This window comes from Bos taurus, chromosome 15 (genome assembly GCF_002263795.3).
Source record: "Bos taurus isolate L1 Dominette 01449 registration number 42190680 breed Hereford chromosome 15, ARS-UCD2.0, whole genome shotgun sequence".
In the NCBI taxonomy this organism is placed as follows: Eukaryota; Metazoa; Chordata; class Mammalia; order Artiodactyla; family Bovidae; genus Bos; species Bos taurus.
The window spans coordinates 6,800,189-6,824,829 of record NC_037342.1 but is presented as its reverse complement, the minus strand read 5'-3'; the positions used below and the strand labels follow the sequence as shown (position 1 = coordinate 6,824,829).

At 36.7% G+C, this 24,641-nt stretch overlaps 1 protein-coding gene across 1 annotated transcript in view; it reads left to right on the top strand.

The window, feature by feature from the left end:
* CEP126 (centrosomal protein 126) overlaps nt 1-24,641 on the top strand; it is a 114,341-nt gene that overhangs the window by 56,298 nt on the left and 33,402 nt on the right. Inside the window, 2 exon segments of the mRNA XM_024975716.2 lie at nt 1,470-1,581; nt 18,601-18,796. Of these exon segments, the coding sequence (XP_024831484.1) occupies nt 1,470-1,581; nt 18,601-18,796 (308 nt within the window).

The following is a 24,641-nucleotide window of genomic DNA, read 5'->3' as shown; positions in this document are numbered from 1 at the left end:
AGCCAAGACTAATTAGAGGTCAAACCTCAATGCCATCTGTAAAGGTAAAGGGTATAGACTCCCTAGATTCTTATTCTCTGTTCATGCAAGGGTAGGGAGTGATTAAAATACTTTAGGGAAGTCCATCTGTCTTGAACATCTTTAATTTCAACAAAGAAAGTTCATTTTTAATATCCATCAGGCTATGCACCTAGCCATTAATTTTACCAATAAACAATCATTTGGGATATTGCTTATGCTCATTAGAAAAACAATCAAAATCTAAAGCTTGATAGTTTCTGCCTCAAGAGGATTGGTCCTTAATGGTTAGAATATCCAGCAAACCATATCATAACTGGCAATTTTCACTAGTATTTTATGCAATCACCACTTGACTCTAGAGTTCAAGTTCAAACTAACCCATTCGTAATAATATACTGATTTTGCTTAAAAATTTTAAGGTGAATAACAAACATCAGAATCATGATGATATGGGTTTTTTTAAGGAGAAAGGAGAAAAAAATAATTTGGTAGCATCATTGAAGAGCTAGAAAGTCAGCTATCCTATCTCCAGGCCTTCAGTTATTTGTAGTTACTTGTATCTCCACCTAAGAGGGCTGCCGGAAAGCAATATCCTTTAAATAGAAGGTACGTTTCAACTTGAACAAGAAGGTGTATACCAAAGGGCACAGTGGGAATTCTTGGGAAAGTGGATACTTACGGGAGCTAGGGATGGATTAGAGGTTGTGCAGAATGATATATGGATGAGTGCCCATATAATGTGTGACCCTGAACAAGTTACTTAGCTATGTTTCAGTTTCCTCAGTTGCAAATGGAGACTGGGGCTTCTCTGGTGGCTCAAACTATAAAGAATCTGCCTGAAGTACAGGAGACCCAGGTTCGATCTCTGAGTTGGGCAGATCTGTTAGAGAAGAGTATGTCAACCCACTCCAGTATTCTTGCCTGGAGAATCCCATGGACAGAGGAGCGTGGCATGCTTCAGTCCATGGCGTTCCAAAGAGCTGAACACAACTTAGTGATTAACGCTTTTTTTCTTTCAAAGGCCTTAGTGAGAATAAAGTAGTTAATACTTATACAGTGCTCAGAAATAATGTCTTTAACAGTAAATGCTCAATAAATGTTAACTGCTATTTTTATATCTTCCCCTTTTCTTAATAAGGATATTTGTAAAATTTGTCAGAAATTTATGGAATTATGAGGCTAGATATAATGGGGTTTGCATGCCAGATCAAAGAGCCTGGACATTTCTCAGATTTCATTTTCCCAAATAAGTATTCTTAAAATTGGTGATGAGAATTTTGAGATAACTATTTCTTATTGGGAAGTGTATGTTTAAATTTAAAATATACTGTTCAAAATAAATTTGTCACAAGAGTTTTAAGATAATATTTTATCATTGACCAATTAAATTATGTATAAAGAGATTGTTGAAGTGATTCTGTACTATTTGATCTTTATTATTTCCTTAGTTCTTCAAAGACCAGTTCTTCCATTAGAAGATGCCCTCAAACAAATTCAGGAATCCAACTTAAAATCAGAAGTAAACCTTCCCTCTTCCCACAGACCAATAATAAACTGGAGGTAAGTAACTTATGATTATCATGTATCGTTACTAATATACAATAATTAAATAGCTCTCTAGTTGCTGAGTTTACAGGCCTTTTCATCAGTTACTCCTCACCTCTATTTATAGTATACTGTTTTATTTTCACACATTGAATTGGAGTGTAATATTAATTTCTTCAAGAGTAAGTAAAAATTTTAGTTTCTTGTCTTTAGTTTTAGTGTTGCCTACGTTGAGTAATTTTCTATGGGAGCTATAATAAAAACCATTTAAAAATAGTGATACTGGTTTTACTGAGAGGAAAAAAAGTTGAATAACAGTGATATAAATTTAGATAAAAAGAGTAACTTTATGATAGAAATAGGGTTTTCCTCACTGAAAATCTTTCCTGGATGGATATATTTTAAAAAGCTACTACAGTGCCCCCTGGTTCCTCTCTAGGTTAGTGTAAATGAATCATCTTGATTCAGTAGAATGGACCAACCAACTAGAGAGTACCCTCTGACATCCTGTGTTTTCCATTTACTTACTATAAATGTTTCTTGGACCTACTATGTACACAGCAGTAGATCAGCCATTGTGAAGGGGATATGGAGAAATATGATATTCAAAAATATAATCCCAAGAGTATAATCTAGGAGAAAGTGAAATAATGCTTTAAAAATTATAGAACAATACCAAATGGGTAATAATAATACTATTTAATGTTTACATATATAAAGATATATATATATATACATAATTCATATGTAAAGTGTGTTAATATTTTAACTGTTTATAATGTATGTACTAAAGTATTTCCATTTTTAGAATACCTATGGCAAACTGTTCCCTTAATCAGATATAAAAACAATTAAATTCATTCTCTCAAGTCTTTATTATAGTTCAAGAAAGACCTCATGGAATAGAAGAATCTTCAGCAAAGCTTTGAAGAAAATAGGAGTTAATCGTGAAACAAGTGGGTAGATGGTATTCCAGACAGAGGGATGAGACTGTGGAAAGGCCAAGAGTAGTAGAAGGAATGATATGTTCCCGGAATAAGAGTATGGCTGAATAACAGAATGCAAAGTAGCGATAGCTTCACTAGATATGAGATTAGAAAAGTAAATACACCTGTATGCTAAGGAATAGAAGCTTTATCCTGAGAGTTTTCAGAGGAGTCAGTTAAGGATGGGTAATAAGATCAGCTTTTCCTGTTTAGACTTCCCTGGTGGCTTAGACGGTAAAGCGTCTGCCTACAATACAGGAGACCAGGTTCAATCCCTGGGTCAGGAAGATCCACTGGAGAAGGCAATGGCAACGCACTCCAGTACTCTTGCTTGGAAAATCCCATGGACGGAGGAGCCTGGTAGGCTACAGTCCATGGAGTCGCAAAGAGTCGGACACGACTGAGCGACTTCCCTTTCCCTTTTCTTTCCTGCTTGACATATCATTCTAATCTATTGTGAACAAGTGTGGATAACTGATTGAAAGAGGACAAAACAGACTATTTCAGTATCTGTAACTGAAAATACATAGGTCTGAAGCTCAAGAGAAAGATTTAAACTTAAGATATTAGAAGCCAAAACAATGGATGAAGTCAGCAGTGGAGAGTATGTACTATGACAGCAGAACTAGGATAGAGCACTATAGAAGAGCAATATATAAGGAAGTGAAAAAAGAGAAGCCTGCAGATAGGAACAGAATAGTTGGTAGAGACTGTATATAGGGAGAAGATGGAACTAAGCAAGTATAGACTTTCACGGGGAATAAAAGCTTATGGAAATCAAATGGCTTCTAGGTAATCATTAATATAAAAAGTTTTACCAGTTGGGATACTGGCAGAAAACATGTAGCATTTAAAAGGGGTAACTGAAAAGAGGTTAGTAAAGAGACTGGGATGCCAACAAAGGATGATGAAGCAACCCCAAAACTGACAGCAAACTCAGTATTATCATAACAAACTTTAAACTGAAAAGAGCTGTAGCTGTACAAGAGGGCTACTAGGCAGAGGAGCATTGCCACTGCTAAACCAAGCCAAGCGGAGAGGAAGCCAGAGGAGCAGTTGTCAAAAACCGCTTTGTTCTGTCACATTCCCATTTCTTGCTAGTACCTTTCGTTGGTCAAAACAGCCATAAATCAAAAGGCAGGTATCATTTAGTCTCTGCCTAGCAGAGATAAGTGTGGAAAATGAATATGGAGTGGCAAAGAGAAAATATCCAGCTTAGAGGGAATATGTCCCATATATTTCAAAATAGAAAAGTCACTCTGGCAGTTTTTGTCAAATTTCAGTGGAGGGATGGAGACAGAAAAAAGATTGCAATGAGTTGAAAGGAAACTGAAGAGTGAGAAAGAAAAAATACCAACTGTAGCTTGGCTGTGAAAGGAAAAGAGTGGTAGAACAGTAGCCAAAGGGGATGTAGGGCCAAAATATGGCTTTTTCTCTTATGATGGAAGAAATATTATCCTGTTAAATATGGATGTTAAACTAATGAGTAACAGAAATGCAGTCTAGAAAGGTAGAGAATAAAAATGTGAAGTCTTAAGTACCTATTATATGCTGTATGTTGATTAGCAAGAGTTATAATATGAATGAAATATGGTCCTCTGCCCAATAAGTGTTTGCAGTTACATTATAATACCGTGTAATGGTAATTACACCGTAAGACTCGAACAAAACTGTGTAATGTGTGCAGTTACAGAAATACTAGCAAAGTGATAAAGGTGGCTCAGTCAGTAAAGACTCCACCTTCAATGCAGGACCCGAGTTTGATTTTTGGGTCAAAAGATCCCCAGGAGAAGGGAATGGCAACCCACTCTAGTATTCTTTCCTGGAGGATCCCATGGACAGAGGAGCCTGGCAGGCTACAGTCCATGGGATCACAAAGAGTTGGACACAACTGAGTGACTAAGCATACACACACACGTGATAAAGTACAAAATTTAAAGTTGGAGAGGAGACTTAAAGGATGAGTACATATTGTCTACTAATTAAGCACAGGTTGATTTCTGGCATGTTCAGGCCTACAGTGTTGTAAAAGTCAAAGATGCCTGAGGACATAGAATTTGTTCAGAGTAACAAGACTGTAGTATATGTTGCTGGTAGGATGAGAGATTGTCTAGAAATGTAGATTGAGGTCAGATGTGAATGCTTGTATTTCTAGCTAGGAAGTTTTTATTTCACCCTATAACTAGTAGAGAGCCAATGGAGGTTTTTAAACAGAGTGACATAGTCCTCTTTATATTGGAAGATAATTGGTATGAATGTTGGAGAATGAAAAGAATGGAAAGAAACTGGAAACAAGGAGACTAGAAAAACTTAATGGGCTAATCCAAGTGACAGATCATTACTACCTAAACTAAAATAGTACTATTTTGTATAGTGAGAAAAGGAGGGCCCTCCCTGGTCATCCATTGGTTAAGACCTTGCCTTCCAGAGGGTGCAGGTTTGATCCCTGGTTGGGGAGCTAAGATTCCACATGCCTCATGGCCAAAAAAAGCAAAACAGAGGCAATATTGTAACAAATTCAATAACACTTCTAAAAAAAGGAAAAGACAGATCTAATAAAGAATAAAATTATTTTGAGAGATTAGAAGGAAAAGATGAGAGAATAAGAAAAAATGAAAATGCCCTTTATGGCAGAGAAGAGACATAAACGTTTACGAATGTTGATCAATCAGAAGTATAAGAAGTAGAGTATAAAAAACGGGAGCTGAAGAGGACCTGAGCTTACCTCCCATAATAAACAATGCAAAAATACATCCACATGTGGAACAATTCATGGAAAGCTAACTGGAAACTTGCAGAAGGACCCTTATATAACCAAGGTTGTAAGATACACGTGTAATCAGGCAGGATAGGAAGAAAGCATCAGGTAAGGGGTCTGTGCCTCTGGGAGAGGACTGAAAGGAAAAGGGAGATCATGCCGGCAGACACTCACCCTAAGAAGTGAGTGAGTCCAACCATAGCCTGGGCATCCCCATCCTGGAGTCCTGCACATAGGAGACAAGCCCCTTTGGCTGCTTGGAGAACCACTGAGAAGGCTAGAGAAGCCTAGACTCCACTCGAGGAGAGTGCAAGTGTTAGCTTGCCACCAGACCAGGCAGAGAGAGGTGTACCCTAGTAGCTGCCGCCATGCCACACCCCCCAGTCTGAGCCAAGTGAAGGTTACCCTGCTCACTCCAAGCCACAGCTTGGCCCTGGATCTCAGGCATTCAGGACCTGGGAAAGAGTCAATCTAAAGATCCAAAGGTGTCCTGGGGGCCAGGGATGTAGTCTAGATAGAGCAGTGTCCATTGCTGGTGCTTACTCAAATAGCACCCAAGAAATAGCCCAGACTTGAATTCCCACAACCACTAGGCCAAGTTCAAGCCTAGTGCTGCTGCTGCTAAGTCACATCAGTCATGTCCAACTCTGTGTGACCCCATAGACAGCAGCCCAACAGGCTCCCCCGTCCCTGAGATTCTCCAGGCAAGAATACTGGAGTGGGTTGCCATTTCCTTCTCCAATGCATGAAAGTGAAAAGTGAAAGTGAAGTCACTTAGTCGTGTCCGACTCTTAGCGACCCCATGGACTGTAGCCTACCAGGCTCCTCCATCCATGGGATTCTCCAGGCAAGAGTACTGGAGTGGGGTGCCATTGCCTTCTCCATAGAAGGCATTTGAAAGTGAAAGTGAAAGTGAAGTCATGTCCGACTCTTTGCGACCCCATGAACTGTAGCCTATCAGGCTCCTCCGTCCATGGGATTTTCCAGGCAAGAGTGCTGGAGTGGATTGCCTAGTGCAGGGAGAAGGAAAAATACACACTTAAAGGAAGCAGAACCAGCTTGAACCCAAATTTGAGGGCTTTTGCTCCCACCACTTAGGAGCAGATCTCACCCCTGACAGGACAGTGATGGCCACTGAGCATAGACGTACTGTCCCACACCCTGCACAGACTCTGAACTCCTCCATTACCAGCCATACCCCCTTTCCAATGTGGTAGAGGCCAGCATACCATGAGGAAAGACATGACTTGCATCCACATCTAATCCAGCCCTCCCCCCAAATACATTGGGCACACACAGTCTGCATAGGGACACACCCACATAAGAACACCCCTTCAAGACTGTAATAGGTAACTGTTTCACCTAAAGTCAGAGACACAGAAAGTTAAGTAAAATAAAAGGGCAGAGGAACCTGCAACCTAAGATAGTCTACCCAGTGAGATTATCATTTAGAATAGAAGATGAGATAAAGAACTCCTCAGACAAGCAAAAACTAAAAGAATTCAGCAATAATAAACCTACCCTAAAATAAATGTTGAAGGGTCTTCTCAAAATGAAAAAGAAGAATCTATAGGAAAGAGAAAACCCCAATAGGAAAGACATATATAGTGGGGATTGAAGATCACTTAAATAAGCTAGCTGCTGCTGCTGCTAAGTCGCTTCAGTCGTGTCCAACTCTGTGCTACCCCAGAGAAGGCAACCCATGAGGCTCCCCTGTCCCTGGGATTCTCCAGGCAAGAACACTAGAGTGGGTTGCCATTTCCTTCTCCAATGCAGGAAAGTGAAAAGTCAAAGTGAAGTCGCTCAGTCGTTTCCGACTCTTAGTGACCCCATGGACTGTAGCCCACCAGGCTCCTCCATCCATGGGATATTCCAGGCAAGAGTACTGGAGTGGGGTGCCATTGCCTTCTCCGAAATAAGCTAGCACATAGATTAAAAGACAAAAGTTGTAAAGCAACTGTAACTACAATAAATAAATAATTGCATCAGAAATACAAAATGTGGGGTAGAGTAGTAAAAAATGTAGATCTCTTAGAATGTGTTTGAATTTAAATGACTGTGAGTTTAAAGCAAGTAGACATAATTAAGGTTTAACGTATATGAACACCATGGTAACCACAAATAGATACACAACAATCAAAAAGCATGGAACTCAAGCATACTACAAAAGAAAATCATCAAGCCAGGAAAAGAGAGAGACAAAAAGAGAGAAAAATGACAAAACAACTGGAAAACAAGTAATAAATTGGTAATAAGTATATACCTATTAATAAATTACTTTACATATCACTGGATTAATGCTTCAATCAAAAGACACAGCTAGCTAATTGGATTTTAAAAAAGACCCTTCTATATGCTGCCTACAAGAGATTCATTTAAGGCAAAAGATACAAACTGAAAGTGAGGAGACAGAAAAGTATATTTTATGCAAATGGAGATGACAAAACAAAGGCTTAATGAAAGACAAAAAGAGTACTATGTAATGATAAAAAGAGATCAGTACAAGAAGAGGATATGTACTGTTTAACATATACATACCCAATACAGTAGCACCTAACTGTATAAACACTAACAAACATAAAAGGAGAAATTGACAGTAGTGCAGTATTTACAGGAGACTTTAACACCCCACAGATATCAATGAACAGATCATCCAGAAAGAAAATCAATAAGGCAGTTGTGGTAAAGTAATTCTTTGCCACCCCATGAACTGCAGCATGCCAGGCTTTCCTGTCCTTCACTATCTCCTGGAGTTTGCTCAAATTCATGTCTATTGAGACAGTGATACTATCTAACCATCTCATCCTTTGCCACCCTCTTCTTCTTTTGCCTTCTTCTTTCCCAGCATCAGGGTCTTTTCCAATGAGTCAGCTCTTTGCATCAGGTGGTCAAAGTATTGGAGCTTCAGCATCAGTCCTTCCAATGAATATTCCAGGTTGATTTCCTTTAGGATTGACTGGTTTGGTCTCTTTGCAGTCCAAGGGGCTTCTCTGATGGCTTAGACTGTACAGAATCCACCTGCAATGCAGGAGATCCGGGTTTGATCCCTGGGCAAGGAAGATCTCCTGGTTAAGGGAATGACTACCTACTCCACTATTCTTGCCTGGTGAATTCCATGGACAGGGTAGCCTGGTGGGTAACAGTCCATCCAGTCTCAAAGAGTCAGACATGACTGAACAACTAACATATATCACATACTAGGTCTCAAAACAAGACTCAACAAATTTAAGAGGATAGAAATTATATCAAGCTTTTTCTTTTATAACCTCAAGGGTATGAAACTAGAAATCAACTACAGAAAGAAAAACAGAAAAGAATAAACATGTGGAGACTATACAACATGCTACTGAAAAAAAAAAAAGAGAGGGTAACGAATAAATCAAAGAGTAAATCAGAAAATATCTCAAAACAAATGAAATGGGAAGCAAAACTTTCCAATTTATGTGATACAGAAAAAGCAGTTCTAAGAGGGAAGGTCATAGCAATACAGTCCTTCCTCAAGAAATAAGAAAAAAATCTCAAAACAACCTAACCTATCACCTAAAAGAATTAGAAAAAGAAAAAAGTCCAAAGTTAGCAGAAGAAAGGAAATAATGATATCACATACATGTGGAATCTGAAAAATAATAGGAATGAATCTATTGATGTATACAAAACAGAAACCAACTCACAGGCATTGAAAACAAACTTATGGTTGTCAAAGGGGAAAGGAGGGATAAATTATGGGATTAACAGATGCAAACCACTTATATATAAAATAAACAAGCAAAAAGGATTTATTGCATAGCATAAGGAACTATAGTTAATATCTGTAATAATCTATAATAAAAATAATCTGAAAAATATATATATATAACTGAATCACTTTACTGTACACCTAATACCATACTTTAAATCAACTGTGCTTCAATTTTTTAAAAAGTCATTTCCTAGGAGAGAAAAAAACAGTAGAAAAAAATGAACGAAACCAAGAGCTAGTTTTTTGAAAAATAAACAGGCTCACCAAGAAGAAAAGAGAGAGGATCCAAATAAAATAAGAAAATAAAGAGGATAAATTACAACCAATACCACAGAGATACAAAAAAAATCATAAGAGTACTATGAACAGTTTATATGCCAATAGATTGGACAGCCTACAAGAAGTGGACAAATTTCTTGAAACATACAGCTGCCAAGACAGTCAAGAAGAAATAGACAGTTTGAACAGAAGACCATTCACTAGACGTGAAGTTGAATTTTTAAAAAAAGAAAAATGCCCAGCAAACAAAATTCAGAACAGGACAGCTTTGCAGGGCAATTCTACTGAATGTATAAAGAAGAATTAATACCTGTCCTAATCAAACTATTTCATAAACTTGAAGAGTTTATTAGAATACTCCCAAATTCATCCTACAAGATGATCCTTACCCTGATACCAAAATGAGGCAAAGACACTACAAAAAAAGAAAAAATTATAGGCCAATATTTTTGATGAATATAGATGCAGAAATCTTCAACAAAATGTTAGCAAACTAAATCCAACAATACGTAAAAATAATCATACATCATGATCAAGTTGAATTTATTCCAGGGTCACAAGGATGGTTTGAGATACATAAATCAATCGATTTGATAAACCATATTAACAAAAAGAAAAATTATGTGATTGTCTCAATAGATAACAGAGAAAAACAGAAAAAATTCAGTGTCTATTTATGATAAAAAGCCCTCATCAAAGTGTGTATAGAGGGAACATATCTCAGCATAACGAAGACCATTTTATGACAAATCCAATAGCCCACATCATATTCAATTGTGAAAATTTTTTAAATTTTCCTTTAAAATCAAGGACAAAACAAGAATGTCCACTTTCACTGCTTCTATTTAACATAGTGTTGGAATTCCTAACCACAGAAACAGCAATAAAAGGAATCCAAATTTGAAGATGAAGAGGTAAAACTCGCTCTGCAGATGACATAACACTCTATATAGAGAACTTCTATAGTCTCCACCCAAGAACTACTAATATTAGAAACTAATGAATTTAGCAAGGTTGTGGGATATAAGAATAATATGCAGAAATCTATTGTCTTTTATACACTAATAATGAAATATCAGAAATATAAAGTAAACAATCCTGTTTAAAATCACATCAAAAAATAAAATACCTAGGAGTAAACTTAGCCAAGAGAATAAAAGGCCTGTACTCTGAAAACTGTAAAACCTGATGAAGGAAATTGAAGATGATTCAAAGAAATGTAAAGATATTCCATGCTATTGAATTGGAGGGAGTAATATCATTAAAACGGACATACTACCCAAAGCAATCTACAGATTTAATGCAATCTCTATCAAAATACCTATAACATTTTTTCACAGATCTAAAACAAATAATACTACAATTTATATGGAATCACAAAACATCCAGAAATGACAAATCCTGAGAATAAAGAACAAAGCTGGAGATATAACCCTCTCAGACTTGTGACTATACTACAAAGCTCCAGTAATCAAAACAGTAGTGTTATTGGCACAACAGACACATTGACTAATGAAACTGAATAGAGAACCCAGCAATAAACCCACACACTTACAGTCAGTTAACCCATGACAAAGGTGACAAGAATACACAATAGAGAAAAGACAAGCTGTCCAGAAAACTGGACAGCTACATGTAACAGAACGAAGTTAGAACATTCTCTAACACAGTGTACAAAAGTAAAAACTCAAATGGATTAAAGACATAAATGTAATATGAGGAACTATAAAACTCCTAGAAGAAAACATAAGCATAACACGCTTTGACATAAATCATAGCAATTTTTTTTGAATCTGTCTCTTAAGTCAGTGGAAATAAGAGCAAAAATAAACCAATATGATCTAATTAAATGCAAAAGCTTTTGCACAACAAAGGAAACCATCAACAAAATGATAACTTTTTAAAAATTGGAGAAAATATTTGTAAATGATATAACTGAAAAGGGGCTAATAGCCAAAATACATAAACAGTTCAGTTTAATACTTAGAAATCGCATCCCAGTTTTCCAGATGATTGGATTAAGATGTGTTATGTATATGGTGGAATATTATTCAGCCATAAAGAAGAATAAAATTGTACCATTTGCAGCAGCATGGGTGGACCTAGAGAATACAGTGCTTAGTGAAATAAGTCAAACAAAAGCAGGTATTATATGATATCACTTATATGTGGAATCTAAAAATACATATAAATGTACATGCAAAACAGACATACATATATAGAAACAAACTTGTGGTTGCCAGAGAGAGGGGGAAGGACAAATTAGAGATATGAGATTAACAGATACAAACTACTATATATAAAATAGATAAATGGGACTTCCCTGGTATTCAGTGGTTAAGACTCCCTTAAACTGCAGGGAGCCCAGGTTCCATCCCCGGTGAGGGAACTAAGAACCTGCATGCTGTGTAAATCAAAAAAATAATAACAAAATAAAATAGATAAGCAACAAGAATATACTGTATAGTATAGAAAATTATGCCCTTTATCTTACAGTAACCTATAATTGAGTATAACCTGCAAAAATACTGAATCAGGTGCTGTATACATGAATTTAACATAATAATGTAAATCATCAAAGAATAAGTTAAAGAATAAGAATAATGTGATAAGTTTCATATAGAATAAAGTATCTCTTGATATAAAAATAATTGGAGTATGGAGAGGATAGTGCAGGAAAATCAAGAGATATTCAAGCAATGAGTTTAAAAGGACTTATGTTAAAAGAGTGGTAGTGAAATACAAAAGAAAGACAGAAGAAAAATATTTCATGGAAAGACTGTATTATAGCTTTGGTGTATGGTGGGATAAAGAAAATGAAAGAAGTAAGAAAATCAAAAGAGGGTGAAATTTTGAATCTTGATCATTGAGGGAATTTCCTGACTTTAAAAATTATAAAGAATGTAATAAAAGTGTATAGGTTTAACAAGATATTATTAAACTTCATTTGAGCTTTCTGAATTTAGAGAGTGAATATCCAAGTAGAAATGTATAAAAACAGTTGAACGTACGATGAAACAAGAGCTCAAGGCTATATAAATAAATTTTAAAATCATGATTGTATGTTATTGCTCAATTTTTATGTGTAGTTATGCCTGCCCCACCAAACTGTAATATTGTAGAGAACAATAGCTTAATCTCACTCATGCAAATATTCCCTATGATGCTTAGTTCAGTGCTGTGCATGTTGGAAGTATTCAACAAATACTTTAAACAGAGAAACATCACTGGCATTATGAAAACTCAGAGGATATAAACATGACCTGAAACTTAATAAATGAGGAAGATATTTATCAGAGACATTGAGAGGGAACTCCGGAAAGATGGAACAAATAGTATGTGAAAAAGAACAAAGGTATAAAAGGACATGCTGTATTAAGAGAGCTGAAAGAGGTGGTTCATTTTGTTCATTTTAATTTTTATTTTATATCGGAGCATAGTTGATTAACAGTGTTGTGTTAGTTTCAGGTATATTGCAAAGTGATTCAGTTATGTATATATACATGTATCTATTTTTCAAATTCTTTCCCCATTTAGGTTATTACAGAATATTGAGCAGTGTTCTCTGTGCTATACAGTAGATTTTTGTTGGTTATCTATTTTAAATATAGCAGCGTATACATGTCAATCCCAAACTCCCAATCTGTCTCTTCCCTTCTGGTAACTATAAGTCTGTGGTAATTTATTTTGACTAATGTGTACATTGAGAAATTGTAGACAGATAGGTTGTTTAGAAAGGAAGCCATGAATTAAGACATGAAGAGCTTTGTTAAGGAATTTGTCCTAAAAGCAGTTACTGAGAGATTTTAAGCAAGCATATAACATTTATATTTTAGGAATATTGTCAGGATGAGGAAGAATATAGTAAGACTAAAGGTCGAAAAATCAGACAAAATGGTAGTTTAGTTAATGAAAACAATGACTTATGAAGACCTACTTAGTAGGTAGAATCAACATGATTTGGTAACTTTTTAAGAACCAAAAGGTGAATGGGAGGAATCAAGAATGACTGTGGAGAATGGATTTGGTTAGTTAATGGATAGTGAAACAATTTATCAAAATAAGGACTGTTCAGGACAAAGTGGTTTAAGGGAGAGAGTAACTGGAAGGATGATGACAAATTGTGAGTTTGAGACACTTATGAGCTATTCTGGAGTCAATTTCTCATTGGTAAGATGTCTGGGCCATGAATGTAGGTATGATAGTTGTCAATGAATGGACAAGTTAAAGCCATAGTTCAGTCCCTGGTGGCTCAGATGGTAAAGAATCTGCCTGCAGTGCAGGATACCCAGGTTTGATCCATGGGTTGGGAATGTCCCCTAGAGAAGGGAATGGCAACCCACTCCAGTATTCTTGCCTGGAGAATTCCATGGACAGATGAGCCTGGTGGGCTATAGTGCATGGGGTCACAAAGAGTCAGACACAACTGAGTGACTAACACTTTAGTACCCACTAGTGGTGGTCTTGGTTCAGCTGAACACTCAAACTCATGACTGCAGTAGACCAGGTTTGACCTCAATTAGAAGACATAAAACACTGCATGCCAACAGGCAACATTCTTCAGTAGGCGGAATCCTCATGGCATGCTGCGAAATAGTTAAAGGGCTCATCTTTGCTATCCCCCTTTTCCCACAATGCACAGACAACCTGGGTTAGAAATCCTCTGTTCTAAACAGGAGCCAATATTTCTTGTAATGACTATATGAATAGCTTCCATGCAAGCGATATGTTCAGTTTTAAGAATTACCACACTTGGGGAAACCCAAAGCTATAGCTTCCTACCAGTCCTTCCTATAAGTCCTTCCTATGACTTACTCACAGTCCTGTCAGTACAGACAGTTTATCCATGAAGGGTCATTTTTTATATCTGTGTGCCTGAAACACACTCCTAGTTCTGCTAATAATCCAGGGGACAGAGATAAAGAGTTAACCCAGAGTTGAATTGGTCCACAGAGGATGGATTAACCCTTCACTTACATACAGATACAGATAAGATCACACAGACAATATGAATAAGATTACACAGAGAATATGGATAGACAAGCAGAGGATTGCATAACTCTCAAAAAATCTAGCATATCCAAGCAAAGAAAGAGGAGCTCAAGAAAGAGCCTGAGGAGGAACAACCAGAGAAGTTACAAAATATCCAGGAACATATGATAATATGAAAACCGAGGGAATTAAAGTCAAGAAAGATAGTGGTCAAGAAGTGTCTCTTTTTGCAGTTAGGTCAATTAGTTAATCACTAGCAAAAGCAGTACATTGGAATGGTAGAGACAGAAGCCAGACAGCAGTAGATTAAGAAACGAATGGAAGCTGAGGCAGTGAACACAGTGTAATTTTAGAGTACTCACTGGAAATTTTTGTCTCAAAAAGGAAGATGACAGACAATTAGAGGGGGTTTAGGGTCCAGGGGAATTTAGAGGAATAAAAAATTTCCAGTAATTTAGTATAGAAGTAATGTGCATTTTTATATACAGGTTTTCTGCTCTACTAGATTTATTTTTCTGTGTATTATTATCCTGATAACATCAACTATTTTCAATCAAAAAAACTTTTGCACAATGAATAAAAGGATAGACATTTTTGTTCAACAGTATACACTTTCTAAAGTCTTAGAAGAGATAACACATCAGACAACTTTGATTTCACTGTAGCAAACAAACATGTAGTTATTGTTATACCAAATCTGTGCTAGGACCATTGTACCAATTTTCTTTTACAAGAAATTATTTCCATTCTAAACTAGAATACATAGTTTTCAGTTATTGTTGTAATATACTATTATTACTATGACTTCATGATGTCTATATCTCTATATACACATACATAAGTTTTATGTATTTGGAATACAACAAATGTATACAATTTATAGAGAGAACACCCTTGTTTACTTATTATAAAGTTAAGCTGCTCTCCACAGATAACTGACAGTATTAAAATAATGTATGTGAAAATGCTTTATAAACTATAAAGATGCTGTACTACAAATGTGAAAGCTTGGAATATTAAAGATCAGGTGTTAAGTTCATAGAAATATTTATATGTACTAGGATTAAAAATGTAATTAGGCTACAAATACTTATATGCGGTTATCACATTAAAAATACATTTTCTGTACAATATAAACCTAAAATGTGTTAAACAATAAGGTAATACCAAGAAACAGGGGCCTTCCAAAGAAGGGGAGATATATCTGTACTCACAAATGATTGTTCTAATGTAGAAAATATTAGTGGTAGATAAAAATAATTTAAGATGCTGTAATGTGATAATCTAAAGGAGAGAAGAATTGTATTAAAAATGGAAGGCATTCAGTGCTTAAGCCTCAAGAAAAATAAGACACATGTCCATATGAAAATAAAAACTACTTCAAGAAATAATGAGATATAAGAAATGACTAATAAAAATAAAAGCCTTCCATCACAACCAAATCCTTATCACAAAGATAATATACTTGACCCTTTTGGTAGACGTACACATAGAGCAAAAGAAACTACATTTTCCCCATATTTTTATACTTTAAGATAATGTTGTTAGATATCTATCTCCAATATCCATGTATTTGTGGTGAGACGGTTGATCCTGAACCACAGGCTACCTACCCTGAGAAATCTGACTAAAGCTGAGCAGTGATCTGTTTGACCTCTATTTGCCCTTTGTATCATCACTTTCAACCAGATTTTCTAGCCCATATTCATTATCTATATGACTATCAGACTTCTGAGAGGTGAAAATACTGTTAAAGGGCAAGGAATGAGAAAAGGGGAACCTGAATAAGTAACCTATGTACATTTCTCAACTCATGAGAGGACACTGGTTGATCAGAAGGACGTAATGCATGGACCCTCAGAACAAAGCATAGCATGAACATAGAGGGAGCCCAATACAGCGAAAAACCATCTTAATAAGGCCTGTCTCTCTACTTCCCTGTTCAAATGCTTTTCCACCTATGCAGATCCATTCCTGCCTGTCCAGCTACCTCCACACCTGATCCCCACTTACCTAATAAGCTATCTCCCTTCAGAGCCCCATTGCTATCCCACCATTCCCAAATTCTTCCTAGCTATCCAACCGTTTCTTCCACCTGCCAGCCTGTCCATCCATCTGTCCCCTCTGCTCTTCCAAAGAACTTCTTAGCAGCCCCGTTACCATCCTACCCGATCAAGTATCTTCCTCGCCCACCAGCTTCAGTTACTTCTAGCTTTCCTGGCAGGTTCCCTCATCTGCCAACCCCAATTCCTTCTGGCCCACCTGACCATTTACCCCACCCACCCCGAGGTTCACCAGTCATTCCTGATTCAGACTCACAGAGCAAGTTGTTTTCTAAAACTTTCAGATCCGAACATTCTCTTCCAGCACAGCATTCAACCCCAACAACTCTAATGCCTGCCCTTGTCCGTCGTTCCCTTCCAGCTCAACTGACTGTTCCTCCAACCCCTTTGGAAGGTTTTCCTGTTTTGAAGCCTTCCTGTTTAGCCAGTCATCCCCCTCATCAAACAGTCCCCACTCTTTCTGCTGTCACTCCATTGCCTAAACATCCTGCTCAGTTAGATCCTTTTCCATCGGTCCAGCAATCTGTCCCACAAACCATAGCACTGTCAAATCTTCCCCAGGCCTTTGTAGGTCATCCATCTGTGTCAGTTCTGTCCAATCCGCCTCCCTGTAATTCTCCATCCTCCTCTTTGTCTTCACCTTCTAATTCCATATCCTCTTCTTCATCCTCTCTACAGCTTTCTTCCTCTTCATCTGTTCTTTCCTCCTCTCCTTCACCTTCCCCTACTACCTCTCCATTCTTACCTCTTTTGTCTATCCCTCTTTTTTCCTCTCCTTTGTATTCATCTCCCTCTCCATATTTGCCTTCAGCAAATTTAGATTTCCCCTCTCCCATTCCTTCTGTTTCTTCTTCTTTTATGATTTCTTCTTCCTTTCCCCCTGTGCTTCACTCTTCCTGTCTTTCTGCCTCTCCATCTCCTTTTATTCCTATACATTCCTTCAATCCTCCTCACTGGGGGAAGCAAGTAGAGAAGAGAAGAGAAGCAAGAGAAGCAAGAAAGAAATAGAGAAGAAAAAGTTGAGAGACGACAACTTAAAAGGTAAATAAATTTAGTTTATTAGATATTTCTGTAGATTTAGCAATACTTCATTTGGGAAGGGTGACTGAAAGGGAAGGAATATGTAAGAGAAACATAATCTCAGTGTTCAGGAACTTAGATACCTTTTTGCTCTCCTTAATCTCTCTGTGGTTGCAAAAGGATAGTCAGGAATCTAGTAATCATTGACTTTGACTATTCCAGTCTGTCCAAATAAAGATATATATGGGTATTGGAGATAGATATATGTCACATGTGGCCACAAGTCACTTTTCAAAGTATTTTAATCCTCATTGAATTGAGGATAATTCAAGTGAATTGGGGATAAATACCCTTGGGATTCATACCGCCAGCCCTAATGCAATAGCAGTCAGCTTTTGATATACTTTCATCTCTCACCCACCCCAAAAAAATTTTCCTTTTTTTTTTTTTTAATTTTCACTTTGTTCATATACTGAAGTGTAACATGCTGTAAGTTTCCAGAAGATGCAAAATTCTGAAACAGGATGATATCATCCACTGATAATTTGGAGCTGGCACTTTAACACACTAAAAATAGACTCTGCTTTAAAGGTGCCCCCTCTGTGCCATGAAAACCATGCTTATATTTGTGGTACAACTGAGAAAAATATGTTAGTATCTTCCAAACCTAGTAAAGTTAGATGGAATCCAAGTTTCCAAACGTATTAAAGTTAGATGGAAATTCCAGTCTACCCTGACAAGAAATTTTCATATTTTCTAACTGCTTGAATCTTCAACCAACTCTATTAGGGTTATAGGGATAGCACCATCTATGATGTCAACTCAGAACTAAGGGTAGTGCAGCATGTTATTATCCAGATAGGGATGCTCTTAAAGAACTGAGGACTGACTCTGTACATCTATAGTAATTACTTCAATATCTATCCCAAATAGTAGAGGAATAGGATTTAATAAACAAAGCCATGAAAAATTGGGCATTCCTACACGAAGATGGAATGCTTTATTGACACTATAATCCCACATCCATTTTTATTCTATTATTGATTCCTTTAAATTCCCATTCTAATATATCTATATATTTCTCCAATATCCTTATATATGATTATCTGGACACACACAAACACATATTACATGATATGTCATTTGCATGTTAACTTTATTTAAGTATACTAAACATTTTTTATGTGTGGTTCACAGAGCTATAGATAATGACTTGCCTTCATCATTGTCAAAAAATGATCATAAGCATCAGAAATATCTCATATCCAAAATCAATTGTGGTCAAGAAATGGAAAACAGCAAGGCAAACTTGACTACTAACAAAGATGCATTCCAGCTTAAACTGGAGGAAACGCAGAAACTCCTAGAAGATCAGCATCTAAGCAGTTTGCAAGTATGAAACTCTAAATACATTATTAATATTTTAATATCTAGCAATAATTCTGTCCCATTTTTGCATTGTTATCCACTAAAGAAATATATAACACTAGCCAACGGTATGTTTGGATGAATCAGCACAGATTCATGACAGATACTAATGAGAGAAGGTTTTAATAGCTTTTTGCTCCAATTTTCTCTGTGCTGCTATTCTTCTTTTTCCACGTCTCATACATAGAAAAATATGCTTTATGAATGTTATTTTTTGAAAAATATGAAAGTTATTTGAAAGTATAATGTATCTTAAGTATCATTATAGATTGGATTATAAAATACAAATTGAAAATTATAATACATGTGGCTATTAAGTTCTTGATAAATAAATGGCATAATTAGCCAGAAATGGTGTTTCTCTTCTGTCTAGTATGGTGTTTACTTCAGTTTTTCCTACAAATGAGTATGGATTTCATACTAAACTTCCTGAAATGTTCATGCACTTTATTTTTTATGAGTAATTGCCCACATTTATAAGATTGTCAGTATGCTGATATCAAGATTAAATTTGTAATCTTGGCCTAGTTTATCCAGTAACTGAGCAATTGTGGCAAGGCTAGAAAAGCAAAACAGGAGACTTCATCTGGCTATGAAGAAGTGCCGTCCTGCCACACACAACTATAATTTGGAATAAAATATATGAAACAGTTATTTTTAAACTGTGCAGAACAGGTAGTATAAGAGATGGTCTTGAATAAAGGGAAACAAATGAGGTAAGCCCTATGATCATATAGGCTTTTTACCTGGACATATCCTCCTGACAGGCCTCGGAAAAAATCCATAGGTATTTTAACTACCTGTCAAAAAAAGAAACACTCTTTTAAAGAAGACTGAAATTTAGACATACAGCATAATGTTCCTAATGTCCAACACTCAGAACTCACTAGGTATGAAAAAACAGAAAGCTATATGACCCATAACCAGGAGAAAAAATAGTCAATATAATCATAAATGACAGAGATAATTATCAGGCAAGAGTTTAAAGTAACTTTTACAAATGTGTTCAGAGAATTAAAGAAAAGTGAACATAATGAGAATGAAATTTTTGGAGGAACCAAATAGAATTTCTAGATCTGAAAAACATATTACCTGAAATTAAAATTATACTAGTTGGACTTATCAATGAAGGCTCTATAGACAAAAGGATCAGTGGACAGAAATCATCCAGTCTGAAGCATTGGGAGAAAAAAGTCAGAAAAAATATATTTAACAAAACTTAGTGACATGAGGGACAATATCTAAATGTAACATTCATTTAATTAATCTCACAAAGAGGAGAGGGAACATTTAAAGAAACAGTGGCTGGGAATGTTTCAAGTTTGATGAAACTGCAAATCCATAAATTAAAGAAGCTCAACAAACTCCAGGATAAGTAAGTATACACTCATATGTATGTGCACACAGCCCATCACAAAAAAACCTTATCAAAATTAAATTAAGCTAAAGTGAGTAAAAGATGTATTACATGCAAGTTAACAAAGGTAAGATGAACCACACTAATTTCAGGCCAGAAGACAGTGAAACATTTTCAAAGTTCTGACAAGTAAAAAAAAAACTACCAACCTATAAGCTATATTTAACTGAAATGTCCTTCTGATATGAAAGCCAAATAGGCATTCATATTCAAATGAGCAACAGCTGAACACAACAGTATCTGCAATAAAAGATCCTCTGGAAAGTCTTTCTGGCAGAATGAAAATGATATCAAATGAAAACTCAGATCTATATAGTAACAAAAAACAGATTAGTAGTTGTCAGTGGTGGGTAGGTATTTACTACAAAGAAGCATGAGGGAACTTTGAACAGATGCTGCTGCTGCTAGGTTGCTTCAGTCGTGACCAACTCTGTGCGACCCCATAGACGGCAGCCCACCAGGCTCCCCCATCCCTGGGATTCTGTAGTCAAGAATACTGGAGTGGGTTGCCATTTCCTTCTCCAATTCATGAAAGTGAAAAGTCAAAGTGAAATCGCTCAGTCATGTCCGACTCTCAGCGACCGCATGGACTGCAGCCTACCAGGCTCCTCCATCCATGGGATTTTCCAGGCAAGAGTACTGGAGTGGGGTGCTGTTGCCTTCTCCATTCAACAGATGGAAAGTTCTTAAAGATTTCAGGATGACAGTTATGGGTAAATAATTTGTCAAAACCTATCAAACTATACATTTAAAATATGATAATTTAGGGACTCCCTGGCGGTCCAGTGGTAGAGACTTCACCTTCCTATGAAGGAGTGTAGGTTCAGTCCCTAATGAGGAAGCTAAGATACCACATGCCTCGTGGCCAAAAAATCAAAATATAAAACAATATTGTAAAATTCAGTAACGATTTTTTTAAATAGTCCACATCAAAAAAATATGACACAAATATGTAAATATATTAGGTAACACTGTTATTTATTTCTCTTAACATAATTTAAGTTGTAGCTATACCATTGGAAATATTTTTGAAATAATGTATATTCACATTGCTTTTATTTTGTTTTTTAAAGTTTGTATACATCATGTGTGTATTTTTGGTTTGAAATAAGGTGCTATTGTAATTTTTCTTGGCATTTTGTACATAAATTTTTTGAAGAAATGGTAACTTCTCAAAAATGTGAATAAATACGTTTTATATTTAAAAAATAATTATTTGATTATTATTAGTTTCACTCCATTCAGTTCAGTTCAGTGGCTCAGTCGTGTCTGACTCTCTGCGACTCCATGGACCGCAGCACGCCAGGCCTCCCTGTCCATCACCAACTCCCAAAGTTTACCCAAACTCATGTCCATTGAGTCAGTGATGCCATCCAGCCATCTCATCCTCTGTCGTCCCCTTCTCTTCCCACCCTCAATCTTTCCAAGCATCAGGGTCTTTTCAAATGAGTCAGCTCTTCACATCAGGTGGCCAATGTATTGGAGTTTCAGCTTCAACATCAGTCCTTCCAGTAAACACTCAGGACTGATCTCCTTTAGGATGGACCGGTTGGATCTCCGTGCAGTCCAAGGGACTCTCAAGAATCTTCTCCAACACCACAGTTCAAAACCATCAATTCTTCAGTGCTCAGCTTTCTTTATAGTCCAACTCTCACATCCATACATGACTACTGGAAAAACCATAGCCTTGCCTAGATGGACTTTTGTTGGCAAAGTAATGTCTCTGCTTTTTAATATCCTGTCTAGGTTGGTCATAACTTTCCTTCCAAGGAGTAAGCATCTTTTAATTTCACAGCTGCAGTCACCATCTGCAGTGATTTTGGAGCCCCCCAAAATAAAGTCAGCTGCTGTTTCCACTGTTTCCCCATCTATTTGCCATAAAGTGATGGGACCAGATGCCACAGTCTTAGTTTTCTGAATGTTAAGCTTTAAGCCAACTTCTATGTTATGAAATTTTACTCCATAAACATACAATAACAACCAAAAAATGAGTGCATTTTACTGTAAATAAGTATATCTCAATACAGTTGATTTAAAAATTAAAAGACAAAGCATGTTAAGTCTGCTGCTACTGCTACTGCTGCTAAGTTGCTTCAGTCGTGTCTGATTCTGTGCGACCCCATAGACAGCAGCCCACCAGGCTCCCCCATCCCTGGGATTCTCCAGGCAAGAACACTGGAGTAGGTTGCCATTTCCTTCTCCAAGGCATGAAAGTGAAAAGTGAAAGTGAAGTCGCTCAGTCGTGTCCAACTCTTAGAGACCCCATGGACTGCAGCCTACCAGGCTCCTCTGTCCATGGGATATTCCAGGCAAGAGTACTGGAGTGGGGTGCCGTTGCCTTCTCCAATGTTAAGTCTAGTACAATTTATATCAGTAACTTACAAGCAAAGCTTGAAGCTGATCACAATGTTTCATTTTTTTTAGTGATAAGAAAAATTCTGAGAAAAAAAGTTTGGTTTAGTGAAAAATTCTGAGTAAAAAAAAGAGTTTGCTGAACTTCTTTTTAGGTGCTTTGGGAAATGAAGCAACCACAGACCTAGGCAAAGAGAAATGTTAAAGCCACAGACATCATACTTATGTCTAAAAGGACCTTCTAATCCAGATTTCTATATCTCATTAGATGCAGTCTCGATGAAATTCTTGTTAGAGTCATAGAGCTTTTAGGAGCCTCATTATCAATTAAAATAACTGTTCCAAAAGCAGACACTGAAGGAGCTGTGCTTTGCTTTGTTCGAGTTAGGTTGAAGGAAGTGACAGGGAATAAAGGCTAGTAATATCAAACTCTAATAAACCATTTGCAAAACATTTACAGTAGTATATCAGTAAGTACTAACTATACAAACTAAAATATTTTTAATCTGTAACTGACTTCTTTGGTTTCTCAGTTTATTTTCAGGGCTAAAAAAAAATACTAAATTTTTGTTTAATATCAGAATATTTAAATTTTCTAAAATTTGTGTAAATTTATTTCTACATATGTTATGCTGATTAATGCTTTTTAAATATCTGTGTTATATGTGTGAAATTAGAAATAGTTATAAACATTGACTATACCATCACTGCAGATGGTGACTGCAACCACAAATTTCCAAGGAAGCCTGGCTTCAACAATACATGAACCAAGAACTTTTAGATGTTCAAGCTGGATTTAGAAAAGACAGATAAACCAGGGATCAAATTGCCATCATCTGTTCGATCACAGAAAAAGCAAGAGAATTCCAGAAAAACATCTACTTCTGCTTCATTGACTATACTAAAGCCTTTGACTGTGTAGATCACAACAAACTGGAAAATTCTGGAAGAGATGGGAATACCAGAGCACCTTACCTGCCTCCTGAGAAACCTGTTTGCAGGTCAAGAAGTAACAGTTAGAAACAGACATGGAACAAGGACTGGTTCCAAATTGGGAAAGGAGTATGTCAAGGCTGTATATTGTCACCCTACTTATTTAACTTCTGTGCAGAGTACATCATTGGAAATGCCGGGCTGGAGGAAGCTGGAATCAAGATTGCTGAGAGAAATATCAATAAAATCAGTTATGCAGATGACACTACCCTTATGGCAGAAAACAAAGAGGAACTAAAGAGCCTCTCGATGAAGGTGAAAGAGGAGAGTGAAAAAGCTGGCTTAAAATGCAACATTGAAAAAACAAAGATCATGGCATCCAGTCCCATCACTTCATGGCAAATAGATGGGGAAACAATGGAAACAGTGACAGACTTTATTTTCTTGGGCTCCAAAATCACTACAGATGGTGACTGCAGCCACGAAATTGAAAGATGCTTTCTCTTTGGAAGGAAACCTATGACAAACCTAGGCAGCATATTAAAAAGCAGAGACATTATTTTGGCAACTAAGGTTCATCTGGTCAAAGCTATGGTTTTGCTATTAGTCATGTATGCTTGTGAGAGTTGAACCATAAAGGAGGCTGAACGATGAAGAATTGATGCTTTTAAACTGTGGTGCTAAAGAAGACTCTTGAGAGTTCCTTGGACTGCAAGGAGATCAAACCAGGAAATCCTAAAGGAAATCAATTGTGAATGTTCATTAGAAGGACTGATACTAAAACTGAAGCTCCAATACTTTGGCCTCCTGATGGCAAAGAGCTGACTCATTAGAAAAGACCCTGATGCTGGGAAAGATTAAAAGTAGGAGGAGAAGGGGACAACAGAGGACAAGATGGTTGGATGGCATCACTGACTCAATGAACATGAGTTTGAGCAAGTGCCAGGAGATGGCAAAGGACAGAGCAGCCTGGCATGATGCAGTCCATGGAGTTGCAGAGTTGGAACAACTGAGTGAACAACAACAATCTTGGAATAGCTATGACAAAGCTACATAGTGTATTAAAAAGCAAAGGCATCACTTTGCTGACATAGGTCCATATAATCAA